This window comes from Anser anser, assembly GCF_964211835.1.
Source record: "Anser anser genome assembly, chromosome: 1".
Lineage (NCBI taxonomy): Eukaryota > Metazoa > Chordata > Aves > Anseriformes > Anatidae > Anser > Anser anser.
Window position 1 is genome coordinate 17,177,668 of NC_139720.1, and position 19,562 is coordinate 17,197,229.

The 19,562-nt window shown below is 34.2% G+C and overlaps 1 protein-coding gene and 1 long non-coding RNA gene across 2 annotated transcripts in view; both read left to right on the forward strand.

The window, feature by feature from the left end:
- TBC1D22A (TBC1 domain family member 22A) overlaps positions 1–19,562 on the forward strand; it is a 174,595-nt gene that overhangs the window by 39,560 nt on the left and 115,473 nt on the right. Inside the window, exon 8 of the mRNA XM_083794758.1 lies at positions 178–292. Within this exon, the coding sequence (XP_083650884.1) occupies positions 178–292 (115 nt within the window). The remainder of the gene's footprint in view (positions 1–177; positions 293–19,562) is intronic.
- LOC310879836 lies at positions 299–7,685 on the forward strand. The gene is made up of 3 exons (XR_014571143.1): positions 299–916; positions 4,399–4,477; positions 5,567–7,685. It is a non-coding gene; the product is annotated as an uncharacterized lncRNA (long non-coding RNA).

Below are 19,562 nucleotides of genomic sequence, written 5' to 3' on the forward strand. Positions count from 1 at the left end.
TAATTAACATTGGCAGTTAATTATGAATACAATCATTCATGTATTCTTTTATAAGTGTATTTTTATACTTGTAACTCTGTGATATCAAATCTGTCCTTGCATACTTTTCCAGTATGTTGTTTAAAATGTGCTCACCACTTGATAAATTATCTGATACTTTCTTTAATTCTTTTTCAGATCTTTGAAAGAATTTTGTTTATCTGGGCTATACGTCATCCAGCCAGTGGATATGTTCAGGGCATAAATGATCTTGTAACTCCTTTTTTTGTAGTCTTCGTTTGTGAATATATAGGTAAGATTTATCATAATACTGAATTATGAATTGGTACTGGTTTTAGGACAGCACATTTGTTTTAATATGAATATCAATTTGGATTAGCTAATCAAAGCATAATTAGAGACATGGATTCTATTATTATAAATATTTGTAATTATAAATCTGTATGGTTTTCTTGAATATACACTGACAAGCAATCAGATTTTGTGTAAATAGTCAGTAGAGTTTAGGTACTTTTCAGATATATGTCCAAAAAACCGCCCACAAAAAAACCTACCCAACCAACCAACCAATCAAAAACCATCTGTAGAAGTTGCAGGCAGAGTTGTGTTTGTCAGATATGGAAGCTGGCAAAAGAAGGGCAATCCAGCATTTGCTTTCATCTTTATTTCTTAACTGCAGATGTAGTTGAGAAGTGCCTCATTCGTCACTCCTGATCCTTTCTTTTTCATTTAATTTCTTTCCTCTAATTCACAAGTTTTTGTGAAAAATTTAAATTGTATATGAAATAGTGGGAAAAAAAAATCACTACCACCAAAACAACAACAACACCAAAAAACATACCAGCCAAGCAAAAAAAAAAAGAAACAAACAACCATGAAACAAGGAAACCTTTTACCAAGTGGCAGAAAAATGAAGGTAAGAGGAACCTAATAAAGTGGATCCTTGGCTGAAAGAATGGCAAGCTGGAACTGGGGACTGAAAATTAATGCAGCAGTAATCAAACTTCTGGGGCTCTAATACCAGTAGTAGCATACATTGATGTATTTCTGCTGAGTTAGTGGCCATACATGTGATTATACTTCTTGCAAACTTTTCTATTTAGAAAACTGGTTAAATGCTCATCTCTTACTAGAACGTTATTGATGTTTTGCATTTATAGGTTAGTATTTAAATTTTTATGAACATTAAGAGTATGGCTAATCATTAGCAGTAATTCAATTGATGTTTAACAACAATTCATTAACAATTATAACTGTGGATGTAAAAGGTATAGTAAAAATGAATAGTAAAAATGACAATAGTTTGAATTAAAACTATTTCCTTGCATTTCTGTTTGTCATACACACATACAATGAAAACAATGCTTATATGTAATCTTGAGCAACATGTTATCTCGCTACTTCAGTGAGTCTCTGTATAGGTGATTCTTCATTTCCTACCTTCTCTATGCAAGGTACCCATTGGTGTCTTAATCCAGACTGATTAGATTTAATGAAGGACAGATTATCCTTGAGTGGATGAAAGATTATCCATCGTTTACATGGCAACACCTCTTGCTTTGTTCATTTCTTGTTTCATAGGGGGACATTTCATTGCTAAGCAACTAATGAGAACTACTGCTGTTTACTCCCTAATCGTCTCTTAAGTAGGGTAGGAACCTACTCCTGAGAGTACTTGCAGTTTCTGCCTTTTCCTCCCTCATTTGACAGATAATGAAAATGTTCTTAATGATCCTAGAACAGTAGGATCTCTAGTAGACTTTAGGGTTGTTAATTGAAATAAGAAGCTCAAATGAGATGTGATTAGAGAATTGATATTCCATGTTAAATAGACCATTTAATTAATATGGTAAATAAGTTTGTCTTTACCACCATCTTACATTTGGAGACCCTGGTGATTGTTAATGTACTTGCCAGCTTGTCAGTATTTTCATATCAGAGAGCAGAGCAATTCCAGTAAATTTCCACTGAAGAAAGACAAAACTTGAAGACTAACAACCGTAAAAGATGTATGCCATTGAAAAGGTGTAAATCTCAAAAAGCTGTATTCTCAAAGTAAATTTAAAAGCTAATATCTATCTAGTGAGAACATTACTGAAATGAACATATTTTCTTGAATATAGTAGTGGTCCTGGCTAAGTGCTAACAGTGGTTATTTCAGCAGTGATGTACAGAAACATTCCAAGATTTGTCTTTAAATAGTGTTTTGATTTGAGTCTTTCTAATGTAGTCAAGTTGCACTGAGTTATACATTCAAGTTAAAATGAAGAGTGTATTTTATTTTAAACCTGAAATGGGGACATAACATTTCTGAGGTACTTCAAAAATCTTGAGGTTCGTGGTAAAATTATAGAAGTATTCAAAACTATATGAATAGTTTGTATGAATTGTGCTTAAATAATTTAGATAAAAATAAATGCAGTATTGCAGGTTTCCTGGCAAAGTGGTTAATCTATTAGTGTATTTAATATTTGTTCTATTAATAACCTGTTTTCCCTTAGATTTTTTTTTTTACTCAAGTTCGTATTTCTTGCTCTGATTTTAAAGTGAATGTTGGTATGTTGGAACCTTATATTGCTTTATTTGTTGCTTTCCTTTGACTATTGATTTTTGATTTTTTCTCAGTTTAAATGAAACCTTTGTGTAGCAGTTCTGAATTACTTGGGTCTTGATTGATCTTGTTGAAAGTGATAAAAACTTTTTACTTTGAGCTCTTCCTGTAACAAAAAAAAGAGGTTGTAAGGTTTACTAAAGATTAATAATAGATTATTATTATTAATAATGCCATTAATAATAAATCTGTGCTGATTAGGTCATTTCACAGTATATCCTGATGGTGCTTACACACAGTTATTTGTGGTTTAGACAGTTATTTTATTGAGAGGAAAGTCCTATTTATTTTGTCTTTATGGCAAGTATGAGAGACCTTAATCCTTCATCTCACATAACAACTGTGACATATTTATTCTAGTGATGGGAATCTCTCTGCTCTGATACAGACATTCAAAACCCCATTGAAAAATGTCACTGAAAAACTTTTGAAGATTGAAGTGACATGTGTGGAAGTGATAACTTATTTGCGTAGCGACATTTCTTTTCATTCAAATCTGAATGCCAAAAATCAGATTCATGGATATTTTTTATTATAAGGATCAAAGTCATAGATGTTTTGATGGTTTATTACGGCTTGAAGTACCTAATTTTAGTATGTGGCTTCACGCATTTAGAATAGGTCGAGTAACTGAATGTAGAAATTGAATATTTTGAATGCTGAGAGTTTTCTTTCAACCTGTCCAGCAGCATAAGTGTGACGAAAGAGCAATTTGGTAATATCTTACAAGTTCCCCAGAATTAGTAAAGGCAGAGTACTGTAACATTTTCAGCAAGATAAAACTTGGTTGTCAAACCCAGCCAAGATAGGCACAAATATAGTAGAGTTAGACTAGCATTTCTGGTATAAATTAGGAGAAGAAGGCATTTAAAACATATTTTTTGCTTGTTTTTTTTTTTTTAAATGCCAGGTAATTGCGTATGCTGATTTCATTTATTTTTTTCCATTGAAAAATGTTAGAGATTTTTTAACTTATTCTGCCATAATAAGCAACTTCTTGGAATTTTTAACATTATGTTATCACTCCTAACCTCTTACATGACACACCACCATTATAACCTGCGTTTTTAGAACAAATGCTAATTACTTTTAGGGCAGTTTTCCTGGAAGCTCTGTGTCGTTGTAACATACAGGTTTATATCAAAATGAATCTCATCCATGTGGATACAATTTCAGAAGCATTTTTGTTAATGAGATAAGATATGCTATGAGACTAATGGCTGGTTACTGATGTAAGGTAGACGAGGAAATTTTATGCTGGATTGGAAGTCCTATTTCAAGCCACAATCTGTTGCTCTCTTTATACACCTTCTTGTTGCTTGGAGTTTGTGGTGATCTACAGGATCTAAATTGTTCCTAAATATTGCGCTGCACAGCTGCTTGTGATTTCTTGCTCATGGAGTCAGCTACATTTTTACTGCATCTAATGTTTCTGTAGTACATTTGCATTTCAGTAGTTCACTACTTGTGTCTGTATCTATAACCACACAGAGGACATGGATTTACTTACCATCCACAGAGACAAAAGCTCGGGAAAATCACCATCATAATAAGGATTTATGTGAGGGCACTGCTAAATGGGATGGCTGTGTGAGATCACTTTGCGACCTCTAGCAGTGTTGAATCAAGAGGGAATTAGGAGTTAGTAGCAAGTCAAGGGCAGAAAATAGAAAATTGAACGCTATTATAGCACTTTATCATTTTATGTTGGATAAAGAAAGTCAAGAAAAATCAGGCTGCTGAAGACTGGAGTGGTGATAGAGATCTTGCCTACAATCTTCTTGCAGTAGAGGAGCTTGAGAGAATTTGAGGATGCTCACAAGAACTCATGAACCGAAAACTTTGGAAATAGGGGGTCTTACTCTTGTAAGTATTTTTCTTGTAATCTTAAATACTTTTGTAAAAGGCATTAAATGCAGTTTTGTTGCCCAGTGTTGTTTTTTTTTTTTTAAATTAATACTGCCATGACATTAGCCTGAAATAATTACTCCATAAATCCTAATGGATTTGAAAAGGGATTTAGTTCCAGAGCAATGTTACTGTGAGAACATAAAGGTTCATTGGGACTCCTTTACTTTTCTTTACATTCCCTCTCATATGTCACAGAAAGTCTTTCGTGTCTTCCTTGTCACATTTCCTTCCTTGCCAGGCTGGAGGAGGCCTTGGCCAACGTGATCCTAGTGGGTGGCATCCCTGCTAAGGGCAGAGGGGTTGTAGTTAGATGATCATCGAGGTCCCTTACAAACCGAGCCATTCTATGATGATTCTGTGATGATTCTGCCCTTAAAATGAGAATTTGTATTGATCATTACTTTCTTTCCTTCCTTTTCAGCATAGCTGCTGAAAATAATTAAATTTTAAACCATTTATTCTGATTTTTCGTAGTTCGTTGAATGCTGTATCTAAAATCCTGATTTTCATAATATAATTGAAGTAATGTTTCAGAACATTGCATCATGGTTGTATCTGAGGTAATTCCTCAATGTTTATTTATAGGGTATAAAAAAGATGTTACTTTACCAGAGATTTTTTTTCCAGAGTTGTAATATTTATGTAGTAAATAAATCTGTTTAGAATAAAACTGGATTTCTGAATAACAAGGCGGTAAACCAGAAAACAAAGGGTATTAACCTGGTGACTCCAGATAGCTATTAGAAGATTTTTCCTTTACTTAGGTGATTAGAAAGTAAAATTTTAACATGCATTGTTTTTCTTAAAAGACCGAGGTGAAACCTTGATTGCTGCAGTATTTAAAGTAATTTGAGATAATTAATTCTCCTATCTAAACACCTTTCTTATTTAATTCCATCAATTTAGTTGTCACTGGAGAATTACAAATAGGGCTCGTGCACTGGGTTTTGAGGTGATAAAGTGGAAAATACATATTTGTAGTTATTCTATGAACTATAGAGCTATAACTGAAGTAATGGGATGCTTTCCCCATCCCTCTTATAGGCCCTCCGAGAGGTTGAAGACTGACAGAATCATCCTTGCTCTCTTCAGGTTTACCAGGAAAGAAATACTGGAAAACTTACCATCACAGAGCTGTCAGGAATATGAGGAGCTTCGTCAGTTTGAGAGATGAAAAGAGTGTATTTGCAATTTTTGTACACACTGGAACTTTTCTGATAATTTAATAACAAGGTTCCGATGTTTTAATGCTTTTTTGTTCAAATAAATACCTTTTTGAACAAGTGTATTAAAATATTTTTATTTACACATTTGATTGAAATGATTTATGAGACTTAAACTAAATTTACGTAAAAGCACTGACATGTGAAGCATAATTGACATTTTAACATCTTTTTTTGCAAGTTGAAAGTATTAAGAAAATATTTTCTCATTTTTCCTCATTGTAAAACTTTCATGAAAAACTATTCAAAATATTTAAATCACTCTTCTATCATGTAAAAATTCAATGCCGTAAGTTCCATTTAATCACATTAAATTTTCTATCCTTAATGCAAATCACCAGTAATATAGTTTGCACATACAAAAATGTATTACAGTGCTGCTTCTTGACAATTTCTATGACATTTTATAGTTATAGTCATTGTATTAAATGAAATTGACTGAAATTGTCATAAACATGACCTATATTCTATGAAATAGTCTTTGATAATTGAGTGAAATATTGCTATCTGTGTGATTTAGTGGATGGGGGGATGGTGGCAGCCAAGAATGAAGAAAGCTCACACAGTCTTGAAAATACTGACAGCATTTTTCTTGTGGAGTCTCTCCTTGGAGATCTTGAAAGGCTGCATGGACGTGGGCCTGGGCAGCCTTCTCTGGGTGTCCCTGCTTGGGCAGGGGTGGGATCAGCTGGCCTCCAGAGGGCCATGCCAGCCTCAGCCATTCTGGGATTCTATAATTCTGTCTTCTGCATAAGTCCCGAAAACATCGTATGTTTGCCTCAGTAAAGATCTACAACATACATAATCAGGTCAGAGATCTAAAACTTTTGACTTACCTGTCAATTCTTGGTGAAGCACTTCTCTCTTCTGTACTTTCACATATTAAAAAACATTCAGTATATGCATACATCCTATATATATGTATAAAACTGTAACATAGCACAGAAATTATTTACCATTATCTCAGGTTGCTGTGAGATAAGCATTGTTCACTTCCTCAACTTCTAGGAATATGTTCCCCAACTCTCATCCTGTTGATAAGCCAATATTGTCCAGTGACTGTATTTTGGAAGTGGTGCAGAATAGCTGAAGAAATAGAGGACTGTGATGAGTAAAGTAAGCAGAGTTTGAATTTGTTTTTAGATGATGATGCCACCTTCTTGCTTTGTACTATGGAAAAGGAGAGCAGGCTCCTCAAATAAGCAGAGGCATGTGTTGTGCATGTTCATGGTGCTGAGGTCGTCATACTTCTATATCAGTCCTCTGTGTGTACTGTCTGGCAGCTGGACATGATAGGTGCTGAAATTGTGTCCTAACAGGGTCTTTCCTAACTCCATAAATAGCCTTTATGGAGTTAAATCGTATTTTATCCTGTTTCTTTCTTATGGTTTGGCTTGTTCTGCTTAATTTAGGAGCTTCATGAGACCTCTTACAGGTCTTATTTCTTCCTTATTTCATATTGTACCACCTATCAGAGTCCTCAGTTGGAATTCAAGCATTCTTTTTGTTTGGAGAGTACTAATTACACCACTTTTGAGTCACTGCAGTTTTTAGACTAATATTTGTAGGCTGTCAGGATTGATCCTTGTGAAGAAACAGTGTATTCTAAGAAGTTGTAGTCACTTTCAAATACATGTATATTCTACTGTGATTCAGACTTTTTTTCATTCATATGTTCACCTAATATTTCAGAGGTGTTGTAATGAAAAAAAATCAAGTTTTCTGCAGGTAAATTGCATTGCATCAAAGGAGATAAAAATGCAAACTTAAAGTTTACTGTGTTTAGTGCTTTAAAAAGGCCTTAGTACTCTTTTGAAGCAATTGGCTAGATTGTATTTTTCAGCTGTTCGTTTGTTTTTATGTATGTCTCACTCAAGAAAAATGAACCATACTCAAATGTCTAAGCAATTTTCTTTATTAATAAAGTTTTTCAGGCCTAATTTGGCAAAGAAATTTTATTATTTTATGTCCTATTGACTGTAATCAAGTAGGAGAATCCATGTGAAAACTTAGCCGTGAATTGTTTGAATTATTTGTCAGCTAGCAGTGCCATAATATACTGCTGGGTCTAGGGTCAGTTAATAAAGCACTATATTTGGTCGCATTGTAAACAGAACCGTAAGGAATATGTGAACAGTACTAAAGAGGACATCTCATGCTTAACTTTTAAAGTCTCAGGGAATGAGGGGAAGATGAAGGAAGGCAAATACAATGGAAGGACTTGTGGAATGCACAATGATTTTTAATGGATGGCAACGAACTAAAAATTGTCTTTAATCTTTTGATCCTTTCATTTTTATATATGGATATTATTTACTTGGAAAAAATCATCTATATCTTTCAGCCTGACTTGCTGGTGTATGCCTTACTTCCAATTTGACTAATCCTGTAGTGAGCATTTAGTTCTGACTTAGAGCTGTATGACTGTTTCAGTTAAGGACTATGTTTTCATCTGGTGTACTAGTAAAAGCACTAATAAATACAGCTGGGCTTTAGCCAGGTATGCGCTTTGTGTGGCTTTCTAGTAACAGAGTTTATTCACTACTATTTTTCCCTAGTTGTTCAACCTACTGCAAGCCAAGTGGTGACATTTGGTACCAAATACATGAGTGTATCTGCATAACCTCTCTCTGAATCTACTTCAGTCAAAATGAGGTGATTTATCTATTTAATTAATAGAATTTTAGCTAGTTTTTCTAACCCAATTCGTGCTACTGGTATGTCTTGGGAATCAAGTAACTTTGAGAAGGTGTTAATAATGAACAGCCGAGCACACATGCACAGGTAACAGTTTGGTGTAGTTGTGTGATAGTATATTGCTATATGTATTTAATTCAGTGATATATTGGGTTCCCAGTAAGGGCTTTGAACTGTGTGAACTCAATTGAGTGATACATGCTGTAGAATTCATCTTCTTCCACATTCCAGTTGCTGTTTCAAGAGGTTAATGTACCTTGCCTTCATTTTACCGCTCTTTTAACTTAACAGTGGAGCTGCATATTTGAGTAATTCCAAATCAAATTTAGGTGGACTGAAATGGATTTGTTTGCCGTGTGCTTAGATCACCCAGCTGAAATGGGGCTAGTTGCTGTCAAAATGGGTAGTTTTACTTCCTCTTTTCCAACCACAAACCTGCATTCCTGTCTCCCATCTTTGGACAATATTGACATTTCTCTAGCACAGTGGACCAGTTCATAGAATCATTCAGGCTGGAAAAGACCTCTAAGATCATCTAGTCCAACCTTTAACATAGTACTGACAAGTCCACCACTAAACCATGCTACGAAGTTCTAAATCTACATGTTTCTTGAAGCCACCAAGGATGGTGGCTCAAACACTTCTCTGGCAGCCTATTCCAATGCTGCACAACACTTTCAGTAAAGAAATTTGTCCTAATGCCGAACTTAAACCTCCCCTGGTGCAACGTGAAGCCATTTCTCCTTGTCTTATCGCTTGGTGCTTCAGCTAAACCGGCAGGAAACTAGCCCCAAAACAAAACGAATAATTTAATCTATGGGATCAGAGATGAATATCAGTGTTGATAGGGGGATAAGAGCAAGTTAGGAAAGGAGGGAGTAGCAAGATCTCTGTTTAATGCCAGGTAAATCTTAGATTGCTATCGCTGCTTTATTAAGCTGCACCCTCATAAGAAGTCTATGAATACTGCTTATTTTTCACTTAAGTTAGGAAGTACTCATAAAAGCATCTCAACGGATGTAGGCTATGGTAAAGTAATCTGCATTTCTAGCATATTTACTTTCTATTACTGTCTTTAATGATCTCTATTGTTATTACAATTGACAGTACTCTTACAAAATAAATCCTTCTCATACACCTTTGTTTCAATTTTGTTTTCACTCTTAAACATACGGTCAAATTTCCAAGCTAATTAACAGTTCATCTGATATGTTGGATATATGGTCTACTTAACAGGCTTTTTTTGAGAAAAATTTGAGACTGAACACATTCTTACAAATAATTGTGATCAAGCACTTTGCATATAAATTTTGTAGTTATCAGTTTCAACTTCAAGGTTATCTTAAAAACAGGGGGGGGGGAAGAAGGGGGGGAGAGAGAAAAAACAGATGCACAAACTTTCTTTTTGTCAATTCCCCTGAAAGTCTTTATTTTTGCTTTGACTATTTTAAACATGCAGAGGTTTTTATTTTACAATTACTTGGATTGTTTAGGTAAGATTTATAGTTGACTTTGCTGTTTAGGAACTGAAAGTTATATTCAGAACCTCAAGATACCACAGAATCATCCAGGTTGGAAGAGACCTCCAAGATCACCTAGTCCAACCTCCGACCTAACACTAACAAGTCCTCCACTAAACCATATCACTAAGCTCTACATCTAAACATATTTCAAAGACCTCCAGGGATGGTGATTCAACCACTTCCCTGGGCAGCCTATTCCAATGCCTAACAACCCTTTCCGTAAAGAAGTTCTTCCTAATATCCAACCTAAACCTTCCCTAGCACAGCTTTAGCCCATTCCCCCTCGTCCTGTCACTGGACATGTGGGAGAATAGACCACCCCCACCTCGCTACAGCCTCCTTTAAGGTACCGGTTCCTGCTTGAGGCTTCAGCTCTTCTAGATCTCTGTGTATCTGGACAGAATGAATAGAAATCTCTGCTTTCCAAAGCAGTCTAAGCTTTGCCATGTTATTTGCTTGTCTTATCGTATGTGGAATTGCTTTTACCGTTACTTCTGTCACGTCTCCTATGAACTAAATTTTTCTGAAGTAGTTCCATTGATCTTTATAACCGAAGAGTTTGAAGTCTCATCAGAGTAAAGGAATGGAGAAAACTCCAGTCAACTTCATAAAGTCCATTAAAACAAAATCAAGTTCTTGAAACTCATTCACATAACCACATAAATTGGAAATTGAGAAGTTTTATTCTTATGAACTGGCATATGCTGAAAATTGTGAACGAAGTGTGGACTATAATAAAATACCCTCTTTAGTGTGATTAAAGAAGTATGGTAGTAATAGTGATGAACATTTAGCTTATAAAAGTGTTATAGTTGAGGAAATAGGATGTTCCCGTAGCTTCACTATCTGCCAGGGAAAAAATAAGTCACTTTAAATAAAACTTCGCTTTGGATACTTTTTTAAAAAAAGCACTGAGCTATCAGAATTGGAATAAGCTTAATCGAAGTTAAATTTTGCTGGCTGTGGTTAACAGCTCCTGTCAAAAGTGGAAAGGAAGACATTAAAATTATTCTAATAAGTATATCCAACTGCTGAATTGCCTGTTATTTTTAGTTCTTTACCTAAGAGAAAATTAATGTTTTGAGTAATGGTATTCATTGCTCATAGTGTCTTATGAATTTCTGTTAAAAAAAAAAAAAGGATATCTTAGTCTCTTAGGCTTTTCTTAGGCTTTTAAATTGTCTTCAGCAAAAAGGCATTCTATGTAGCTAACTGTGATAACAAGAGGAATAGAACAGAAAAGTTAGACAAAATGGAAAATGGTAGATTTGTACTGAGAGCGTATTAGAAGTTGCTCAGGCATTTCAACTTAAAAAACATAAATGATTTGTTAAGAATATTCCTTCACAGGAGATTTGTGTTATATTAAAAAGAAACTTTTCCTTCCTTTGGGAGGAGAGAGGGGAAAATGTTCTTAAATACAAACAAACAAAAAATCAAATGCTTCTTTTTTGTTAGTCTGTTTTTGCATATGTCAGCATTATTTTGGTAGGTCTTCAAATAAAAAGGGATGTCTTCCATGTAATAAAGTAGAAAATATCTGAGTAATTCAGACTTGGAATGTTAGAAAACGCTATTCCATTTTCAGGGTGACATCTGAAGTAGGTGCGCTCTGAACCCCGAAGCTGTCTAACCTACCTAAATAATTATTTCAAAGCAGTGTTTTTGTACTTATATTGCTGTATTTTTATTGAAAGTGTGGTAAGCAACAGACATTTTTATCTCTGTTCTGGTGACAAGCTTTTCTTTTCTTTTTTTTTCTTTTTTTAAAAGAAGTGTCCAAAGGGATTAAGAAAGATTGGATATGGAGATAAGCTGTAAGAGCAACTACTGAAGGAGCAAACACTAGCTCAGAGATTAAACTAGGTGTCAAAACCGGGGATTTACCAGTCTTAAGATTTCTCTTGACTGGTAGTAATTACTTCCAGGTATCACTATTTGAATTCGTTGTATTTATCTTAAAGATGCTGCTGTATGACTGCCTTTCTTGTTATATAGAAAATGAAATGAAAATTTGTGATCTTTTTCTTTGTTGGCATGCGATAGTAACTGAAAAATTGCCAACTTCCATTTCACATACTTTTTTTTTTGAATCATTTATGTCTGTAAGCATAAGATTACCTTCTTACTCTTCCTAACATAATACCTTGTTCTAGTACAAAAATTTCTTACGGCTGTTAAAGCAAAAATAACTGGATTAGACTTCCATATACCTATGGCTTCCTGTTATCTGTTCTGCTTGTTATTGTGAGTGCAGATATTTTCAAGTAGACTTTGAGTTTTTTTTTCCTTTTTCTTTCTTCCTGTCATATTTTTTTAATCTACATGCTTCCGTATCATCTGAATAAAGAGTATTTTGAGAATACTGTTAAGTGTGTTACAACTTGTGGCCCAGCCTTCACATCAGTGTTTAAAAAAGGTGTGTTATTTTGTGATGTTTGATGTATACCCCTAGAATTAAAAAAAATAAATAAATAATGAAACCGATAATATGAATGTTACCTTAAAATAATAGATTTCTGGTAAGATTGAAATATCTTCAGTGGATTATTCTGTCTCATTTCAGAAAACAATTACAAAACTAATATTCTTGTACTGGGAGGAAGTCGTGAGAGTTTACTGAAAAGTGTTTTATTTGAAACTACAAACTGGAAATGTTGCATCATGAGAATAAATGAAAAACAAAAACTTGAATAATGGTAGAAGAATTTAAATGGGATTGAAGAGATGCCAAAAGATTTCGGCGGGTGTAAAAAGGAAAAAAATTGTGAAGAAGAAGAAAGTTAATTACAATTAATGTAACTATGGGAGAGCCGTGTATTCCGAAGGGAGCTGTGTATTTTAGTTTTGGCTTGTGCATTCCTTTTACTCTCCCCACGGTCTCTGTATAGTTATAATTAATGATAATCTTTTATAGTGCAGAAGCACAGAGGTGTTTATACTTGCAGATCTAAATCTTTTCAAGCATGCTTTCGAACAGACTGGGAAATGACTTTAATGGCTTTTGGCGTCCAAATGTCACAACTTTGTGGGTTTATTATGAAGGAGCTCACAGGAAGAAAAGCTAAAAGAGGAGGAATTACTTAAGCAATGATAACATGTTGTACAAATTGTCAGGAGCTTAACATTCAAATACTGTTGATGCAGATCAGTAACAACTTAAGACCTATGAGAAGGTTTTCAAAATAAGATGACTCAGCACTTTAAACAGTTATAAACAGCTTTTTCTTTTATTTTAAATAACATGTATGGTTAATGTTTTATAATATTCAAACAAATTCAGATACAGTTGTCAGAAATCTGTATGGTGAAATTGTTTTTAATTGAATAGGCTTTGCTTGCAGTTTAAATACAATTTCATTACAGTCATGGACAGGGAAGTAAAAACATCTTTTGTAAGTAATTGATCTTTTTTCATCAGCGGGGGGATTTTTTGCTTGTTACTAATTTGGGAAATCTGAAATTTTGAATTTCTACCATATTCTGTAAAAAGGATATTATAAAACAGAAGTGAAAAATTAAGTACTTAAGAAAACCAATGACCAAAGAAGGGGAAAAACATTAAGTAATCAGTTTCATAGTAACAGAAAATGTTTAATGCTTTTGTAGCACATTGTTTTTTATTAAAAAACAAAACAACAACAAAAAAAAAACAGCAAAACATTTCTTTCAATTTCTTGACTTATAAATTGTCATTAAAGATACATTTCTGAACTGATTTACATGTTCTGTCTTTGGTTGATTATGAGATAAAGAATTACTTTCCTTAAATTACAGTTGTACTGAAATACATTGCCATTCTTACACTTACATAGGAAAGAAATAAATTAAACTATTTTTGAGTATAGTTTTTTTTTTCCCTAGAGAAAGGATATACCCATGTTGTGTCATTTAATGATAAATACCTATATAGTATGTAAAACTGTGTTTGAATATCATGAGAAAAGGATGCAGAATTGGTTTGTTTTCCCCACAGGTAAACGTTACAGTTTCTCGGGGAAATTTATAGATTGCAGCAAAGTAAGGTAGTTAAGGAATGTACACAGCAGTTAAGGAATATAAGAAGTACTGTAACCGTTGTAGTCAGAGTTCATCCTGTTCAAATATGCTTTTTAAAATTCAGTATCTGGCAATTTATGCTAAAAGAAAAAAGTACAAGTAGTGGATGGTACTCGTATGTTCTGTTTTAAATAAGGCAGTAAGTTTGTTAGATGCATTTCTTCCTTATTTGCTGTAATGTTGTGGGATATAATGAAAAGGATGTGCTTCCTTATTTGTAAGGACACTTGGCCAGTACTGTAGAACTTGGATTTGCAGCAAACTGCCACAATCATAGGCTTGTGCATAGGATGTCATGGAAAAGCAGTTATTTCCTCTGCCATCCATTTTTCTTTTAGTTCGAGAATTTATTTTGATGTTCAGTTGAATGCTAGTAGTAGGTTAAAACATTTTTTTCCCATGAGGGTGTGAATTTATTCTTACTTTGAGTTATTGTTGTATGTAAATTGTTGTTGAGCTTACTTGAGGGTGACAAATTTTTCAGTCTTTCATCCCTGAAAAAATTGAACCTGTGAAGTTTTTAAATGTTTATGTTCACGTACAGTTTCTTGAATGTTTTTACCATTTTTATGTTTATTCGAGTTAAACCTTTAGCCTTGTTAAAGTTATCTACGTAATGTATTAAAACATATTAGTGTTTATAGGATTATTCAAATGAGTTCTCTTTTACCACCTTTTAATAATAAGTAGTTAAGTGCAGGACAATTTCTTTTTTTTGACAGTTTCAGGTAAGAAGTCTTAATACTTGTTAAAGTCATCCTTCCATGTGCAGATACACAGACTGTTTTTAGAACTTATAATTACATTTTGGCCTTCATAGGGTTGCTTTCTTCACTCCAGTAAATAATTCCTATTTAAATCTGTATATTAATTTATAGACTCTTTTTAAAGGATTTCCCATTGTAAAAATACAATGCTATTGTATTTAATAGCATTGTCTTAAGACATAGACTGTCTTTTAAATTCTCTGTAATTCCATACCCAGAAAATTTTTTGATGTTCAGACAAAGTGAACCTTCGTTGCATCTGACTGAGGTTCTCTTACTGTAACTCTTGTGTTACTAGAAGTTTGGAAGTGTTTTTGAGTGAATGAACCATACATTTTGTAAACAGCTCTATCTAGAGTTCCATGAAATATAATTCTTTTTCCTTATTAGTGTGAGGGACTCTTTAAAAAGCATTAGTTTAGTATATCAGTGTGTAGTTCAACTGAACATAACTAGTAACACTGAATGCAACGAAACAGTTCATCTGCAGAATTAAATTTTGAATTTTCAGATTTCTTTGCAATATTCTGAAGGTGTTATAGAAGTACTTTGAAGAGAAAAATGATCTGTCATTTTTCTGTCTATACAGATACCACTGCGTATTGGTGTGTGAATCTGATCTTAGATTTTTTTAATTTATTTTTTTTGTCATGTTTCTTTAACTTAGATCCATTGCCGTGCAAAATTTTGGGGTGTTTTCATAGTCACTGCCCTCTACCCTGTCCACAAATACGACATTCATGTCATTGGTCAGCAGAAGCTGAAAAGGACTTGAAGATGTTATCCCAGGCAATGTCATACCCAAAGTTAGGATCGACTGTATCTAGGAGAAAAGCGGTCTGTCATTTTAAAAGTTTCCAGCATGAAAACAGGCATTACACTGACTTCCACATAGTGCTTTTTTTGTCCTGTGCTGCAGGGAGTCTGGCACCAGAAGCTGTGCGTAGTGAGTTTGTTGCTGTGATCTCCCTCGCCCCCAGCACCCCGTCTCCTGCTGGTATCTGGTGATCTAAATCTCTTCCTGCAGCTGAAACCCATTACTTTATCCAGTCACTGAGTAGATATGATTTTTTCTCCAGCCGGTAATTTTTGCATATTTAAAGACTGTTATCATTCCTGTCTTTAGCTGTGTTTGTTATTAACAACAAAAAATTGTCTCCTTCCTTTTTTCCTCTCACATCTTTTTTAGTGTATTCTCTGAATACCCTAAAGTACACAATATTCTCTGAATATTTTTAGTGTATTCTCTGAACCCTGTTCCTGGGCCTTGCTTTAGGCTTCTTTGACCACCCTGGGGTTTACTCTTGTCCCATTCTTGTTCTCTGCTCTGTATGTTTGTGTGTATGTGTATGCGTAGGCTCAATGCTTAAAAAAAAGTTAAATGATAAGCACAAACTAGGTAATTAAAAAATGTGGTTTGGGAGACAAGTTCAACCTTTAATCTTTCATTTCCTATTCTCCAAGCACCTTTTGAATTTCTCAGGAAACTCCCTTATCAGGCATTCTGTGAAAGTGCTCATCAGCATCCTGTGCTCGTCATGCATATTCGATGCTAATTACTTACTAGTCCCCTAATTTAGTATCACACGCACCGCTTCCCCCTGGCAGTCTGTTTGGGTTGACAGCAACAAACCCATTGAAGTGATTGCTCTGAGAAGAATATGCACTGAGCGTTGTGTTCTTCATCGTTGCTGAAATACTTTTTTTTTTGAGAAGAGCTGCCATCTTAAAAGCTTTGAATACTGCTGTCTCACAATGATGTCATACTCAGGGATCCAGCTTAACCTTTTTTTCTGAGTATAAATTGCATTTACCGGCCAGATTTCTCACCTGTGTAGGAGTCTGGCTGCCAGTCTTGTATTCTGTGCTATGCAAGTTCTGTGTGTGAAAGACCCATTGGTGCCACAAGGTTTATTTGGTTCTCTTTGGTACTCTTATTTTCATGGTAGGGCTGTTGAAGCAATAAATATTTGTTATGTTTCTCTCATCTGAATTACTGAGCTGTAATCTCAGTTATGTGCAGCCTATGGGGAGCATATGCCTTTAGTTTCATTTGCAACATGAGCTGATAATTTCCCTGTGTTTCACATAAATTTAACATTCTCAAAACCAAGCCAATTTCTGTGTAGATGTGTGCAGTGGTTTATGGACAGAAGCTAATGTCAAGCTTTGGACTACTTCGTGGGGAAAAAATATTTTTGCCTTTAAAACCTGGTCTAGAAAAGCCTGAGTGGAAAATCTTCCTGGCAAGCATGCAGACCCACTAAAGGACTTCTCCCGATGATTTACTGATTACCGTTATGCAGTCTGGAATTAGAGAATAAGTATATGAAATATTTACTCCTTTGTGATAGAACAAATTGAGAGTACTTGCAGGGTCATCCATTAATTTTGATGAGCATAGAAATTAGGTCAAAGTAATCAAGCTTACAGTGTTTTTGGAGAAGGTGATTTACTGTCTTCTCCAGGTCAATGGAGATTATAACGTTCCCCGTACACTGTAAAATTATTTGGAAAATTAATATTAATAAAGTGAAATGATTAATGATGAAAACATCGTTCTTATACTGATGTGTAAAGGTGTTTATCCTGCTTCCTATTACATCTTTAGGACATTGTTAGAGATGAACTGAAAACAAGTGTCAGATTAATAACAGCGTCAAAACAGACAACTCAACAATACAGGCTGTGTGAGAACATGACTTGTAATAGGGGAATATTTGAAATGCAATAACGTTATGTTTACCTAAGTCTGGATGGATGAGATGATTGGGTTCTTTATATTTTTTAATTTTAACTTTGTGACTTCAGTATCACAAAGACAGGGAAGTTTTTTCTTTGGTAATTACTCCTTAACAGCTCAAAAGCTATTTCTATCAGATAAATACCTAATTAGGATTTTTTTCAATGGCAGATATTGATGTGGTTATGTAAATATTTAATTAGGTAATTGTTACTGAAATAATTTACATTTAAATGTTCTATTATGTCCTGATCCCCTTAGAAAAATGTTGCTTTAGTGCAGCAATGACTGAATAGCTCTTTTATAAGTCTTTGAAAACTGAGTTTGAAGTGGAATATTTAAGATCGTCTAGATGTGGGGATATTGTTGTGCACCTCCAAATGCAATCATAACTGTATAATTTTGTAATTTGCTTACTTCGCTGGTAACTTTTAGGTAAGTCTATCTGAAGCTATGACATCTATAGTAGATTACAACAAAATACTGTGAACTTTATACAGACCAGCACCTCTGCATGTAAGGTTGTAATGATTTCCTTGCAAATGATTGCAACAGCTATGTAGTTTGGACTTGAAATCTACGGCAGTTTTTGTACACTATGTGAGAATTAAGTTTGTACACATTAGTGCTGCAAGAGAGAACAATTTTAAGATGTTTGGAGAAGTAATGTTTCTAACGTTTATGTATGTATTACATTGTATACCAAATGTACATGAAGAACAATCATAAGTCATCGGTGTTGTATCAGATCTGTTTTGGGCTTTACCACTTTCAGATTTTTCTTATACCACCATCCATTTTGGCCCCTAACTCCCACTCTAGTGAACTCATCTGAGTTTTCAGTATTTTAGGTTTATTTCTGCACAGAATTTCTTCATAAATAAAGTTAAATTTTTCCAGTTGTTTAATTAATGTAGAAATACGTATTGTGTGATTCCATCTGTCTGTAATGGCAGATGCGTTTACCCGTGGTGAAATTCAAGCAGTTTTTAGAAAAAATCAAATGCATTTAAAAGACAGTGAGAGATCAGATATGAACTTCTTTTTCTCATTTTGAACAAGTTGTACCAAATTTATTGCCTAAGCTTAACCTCATACTGAAACCTATTTTGAATGGATATAAGCCATTATCATCTGTTCGGCATGTTTATTTTCTGTTGTCATTGGGAAATAAATGTATAATTAGTTGTAATTAATACTTCAATACTTTTTTTTAATCCTTACGTTACTGCCTTTGGGAGTGGATCCAGTTATAGCTATTTGGAAAAACTTATTTTTATACACTGTGGGAAGTTTCAGAAATGTACAATGGCAATCAGTAAAGAACACTTAATTCCATGCTTACAGCAATGCACATATTCAGATCAGTATGTCATTGACTCTATGCTACAGCAATTTTCCTCCAGGCAACTATTTTACTGTCTTCTACAATTACATAGATAACATGATAAAAATCTCCACAGGAAACTGAAGAAAATGAGAAATGTTGCTGGGAGACTTTGAAGTCAGGTCTTTTTATGCAGTGATTTCCCCCCTCCCCCCCAAGTTATTTATACATGTACACGTTTGCCTGCTGTTTTTCCCCATATTATTGTTATTTAATCTTTATGATACTGTCTGTTCAGATTTCAGTCATTGAAAACAAATTTGAAGTTATCTAAAACCAGAATTTGTGATTCTGTTTTTAAACAAAGTTTTTAAATTGCAATAATATCTAATCTCGTGTACTTTTGAGGTTGTTATTTTTGCTGCTTCTGTTGTTTGTTCTTTAATCCCTTTGCTCATTTTATTTTTTTTTTTGGAAAACATCTCAAGTGTGTTTGTCTTCATCCAAGTAAGTCCCCTCCCTGTCCCACTACAAGTTACGTGCAATGATAGTTTAAAACCTCAAAGAAGCATTTTGCACTATTGCCTACACTAATAAATGCTTAATATGTAAACTGGTACTTTGCATATTCTGCAAATCAAATATTCCTTAATTGGAGCTTGTAATGAAAACAGGTGTCCTATCTTTGGTGTCCTATTTTT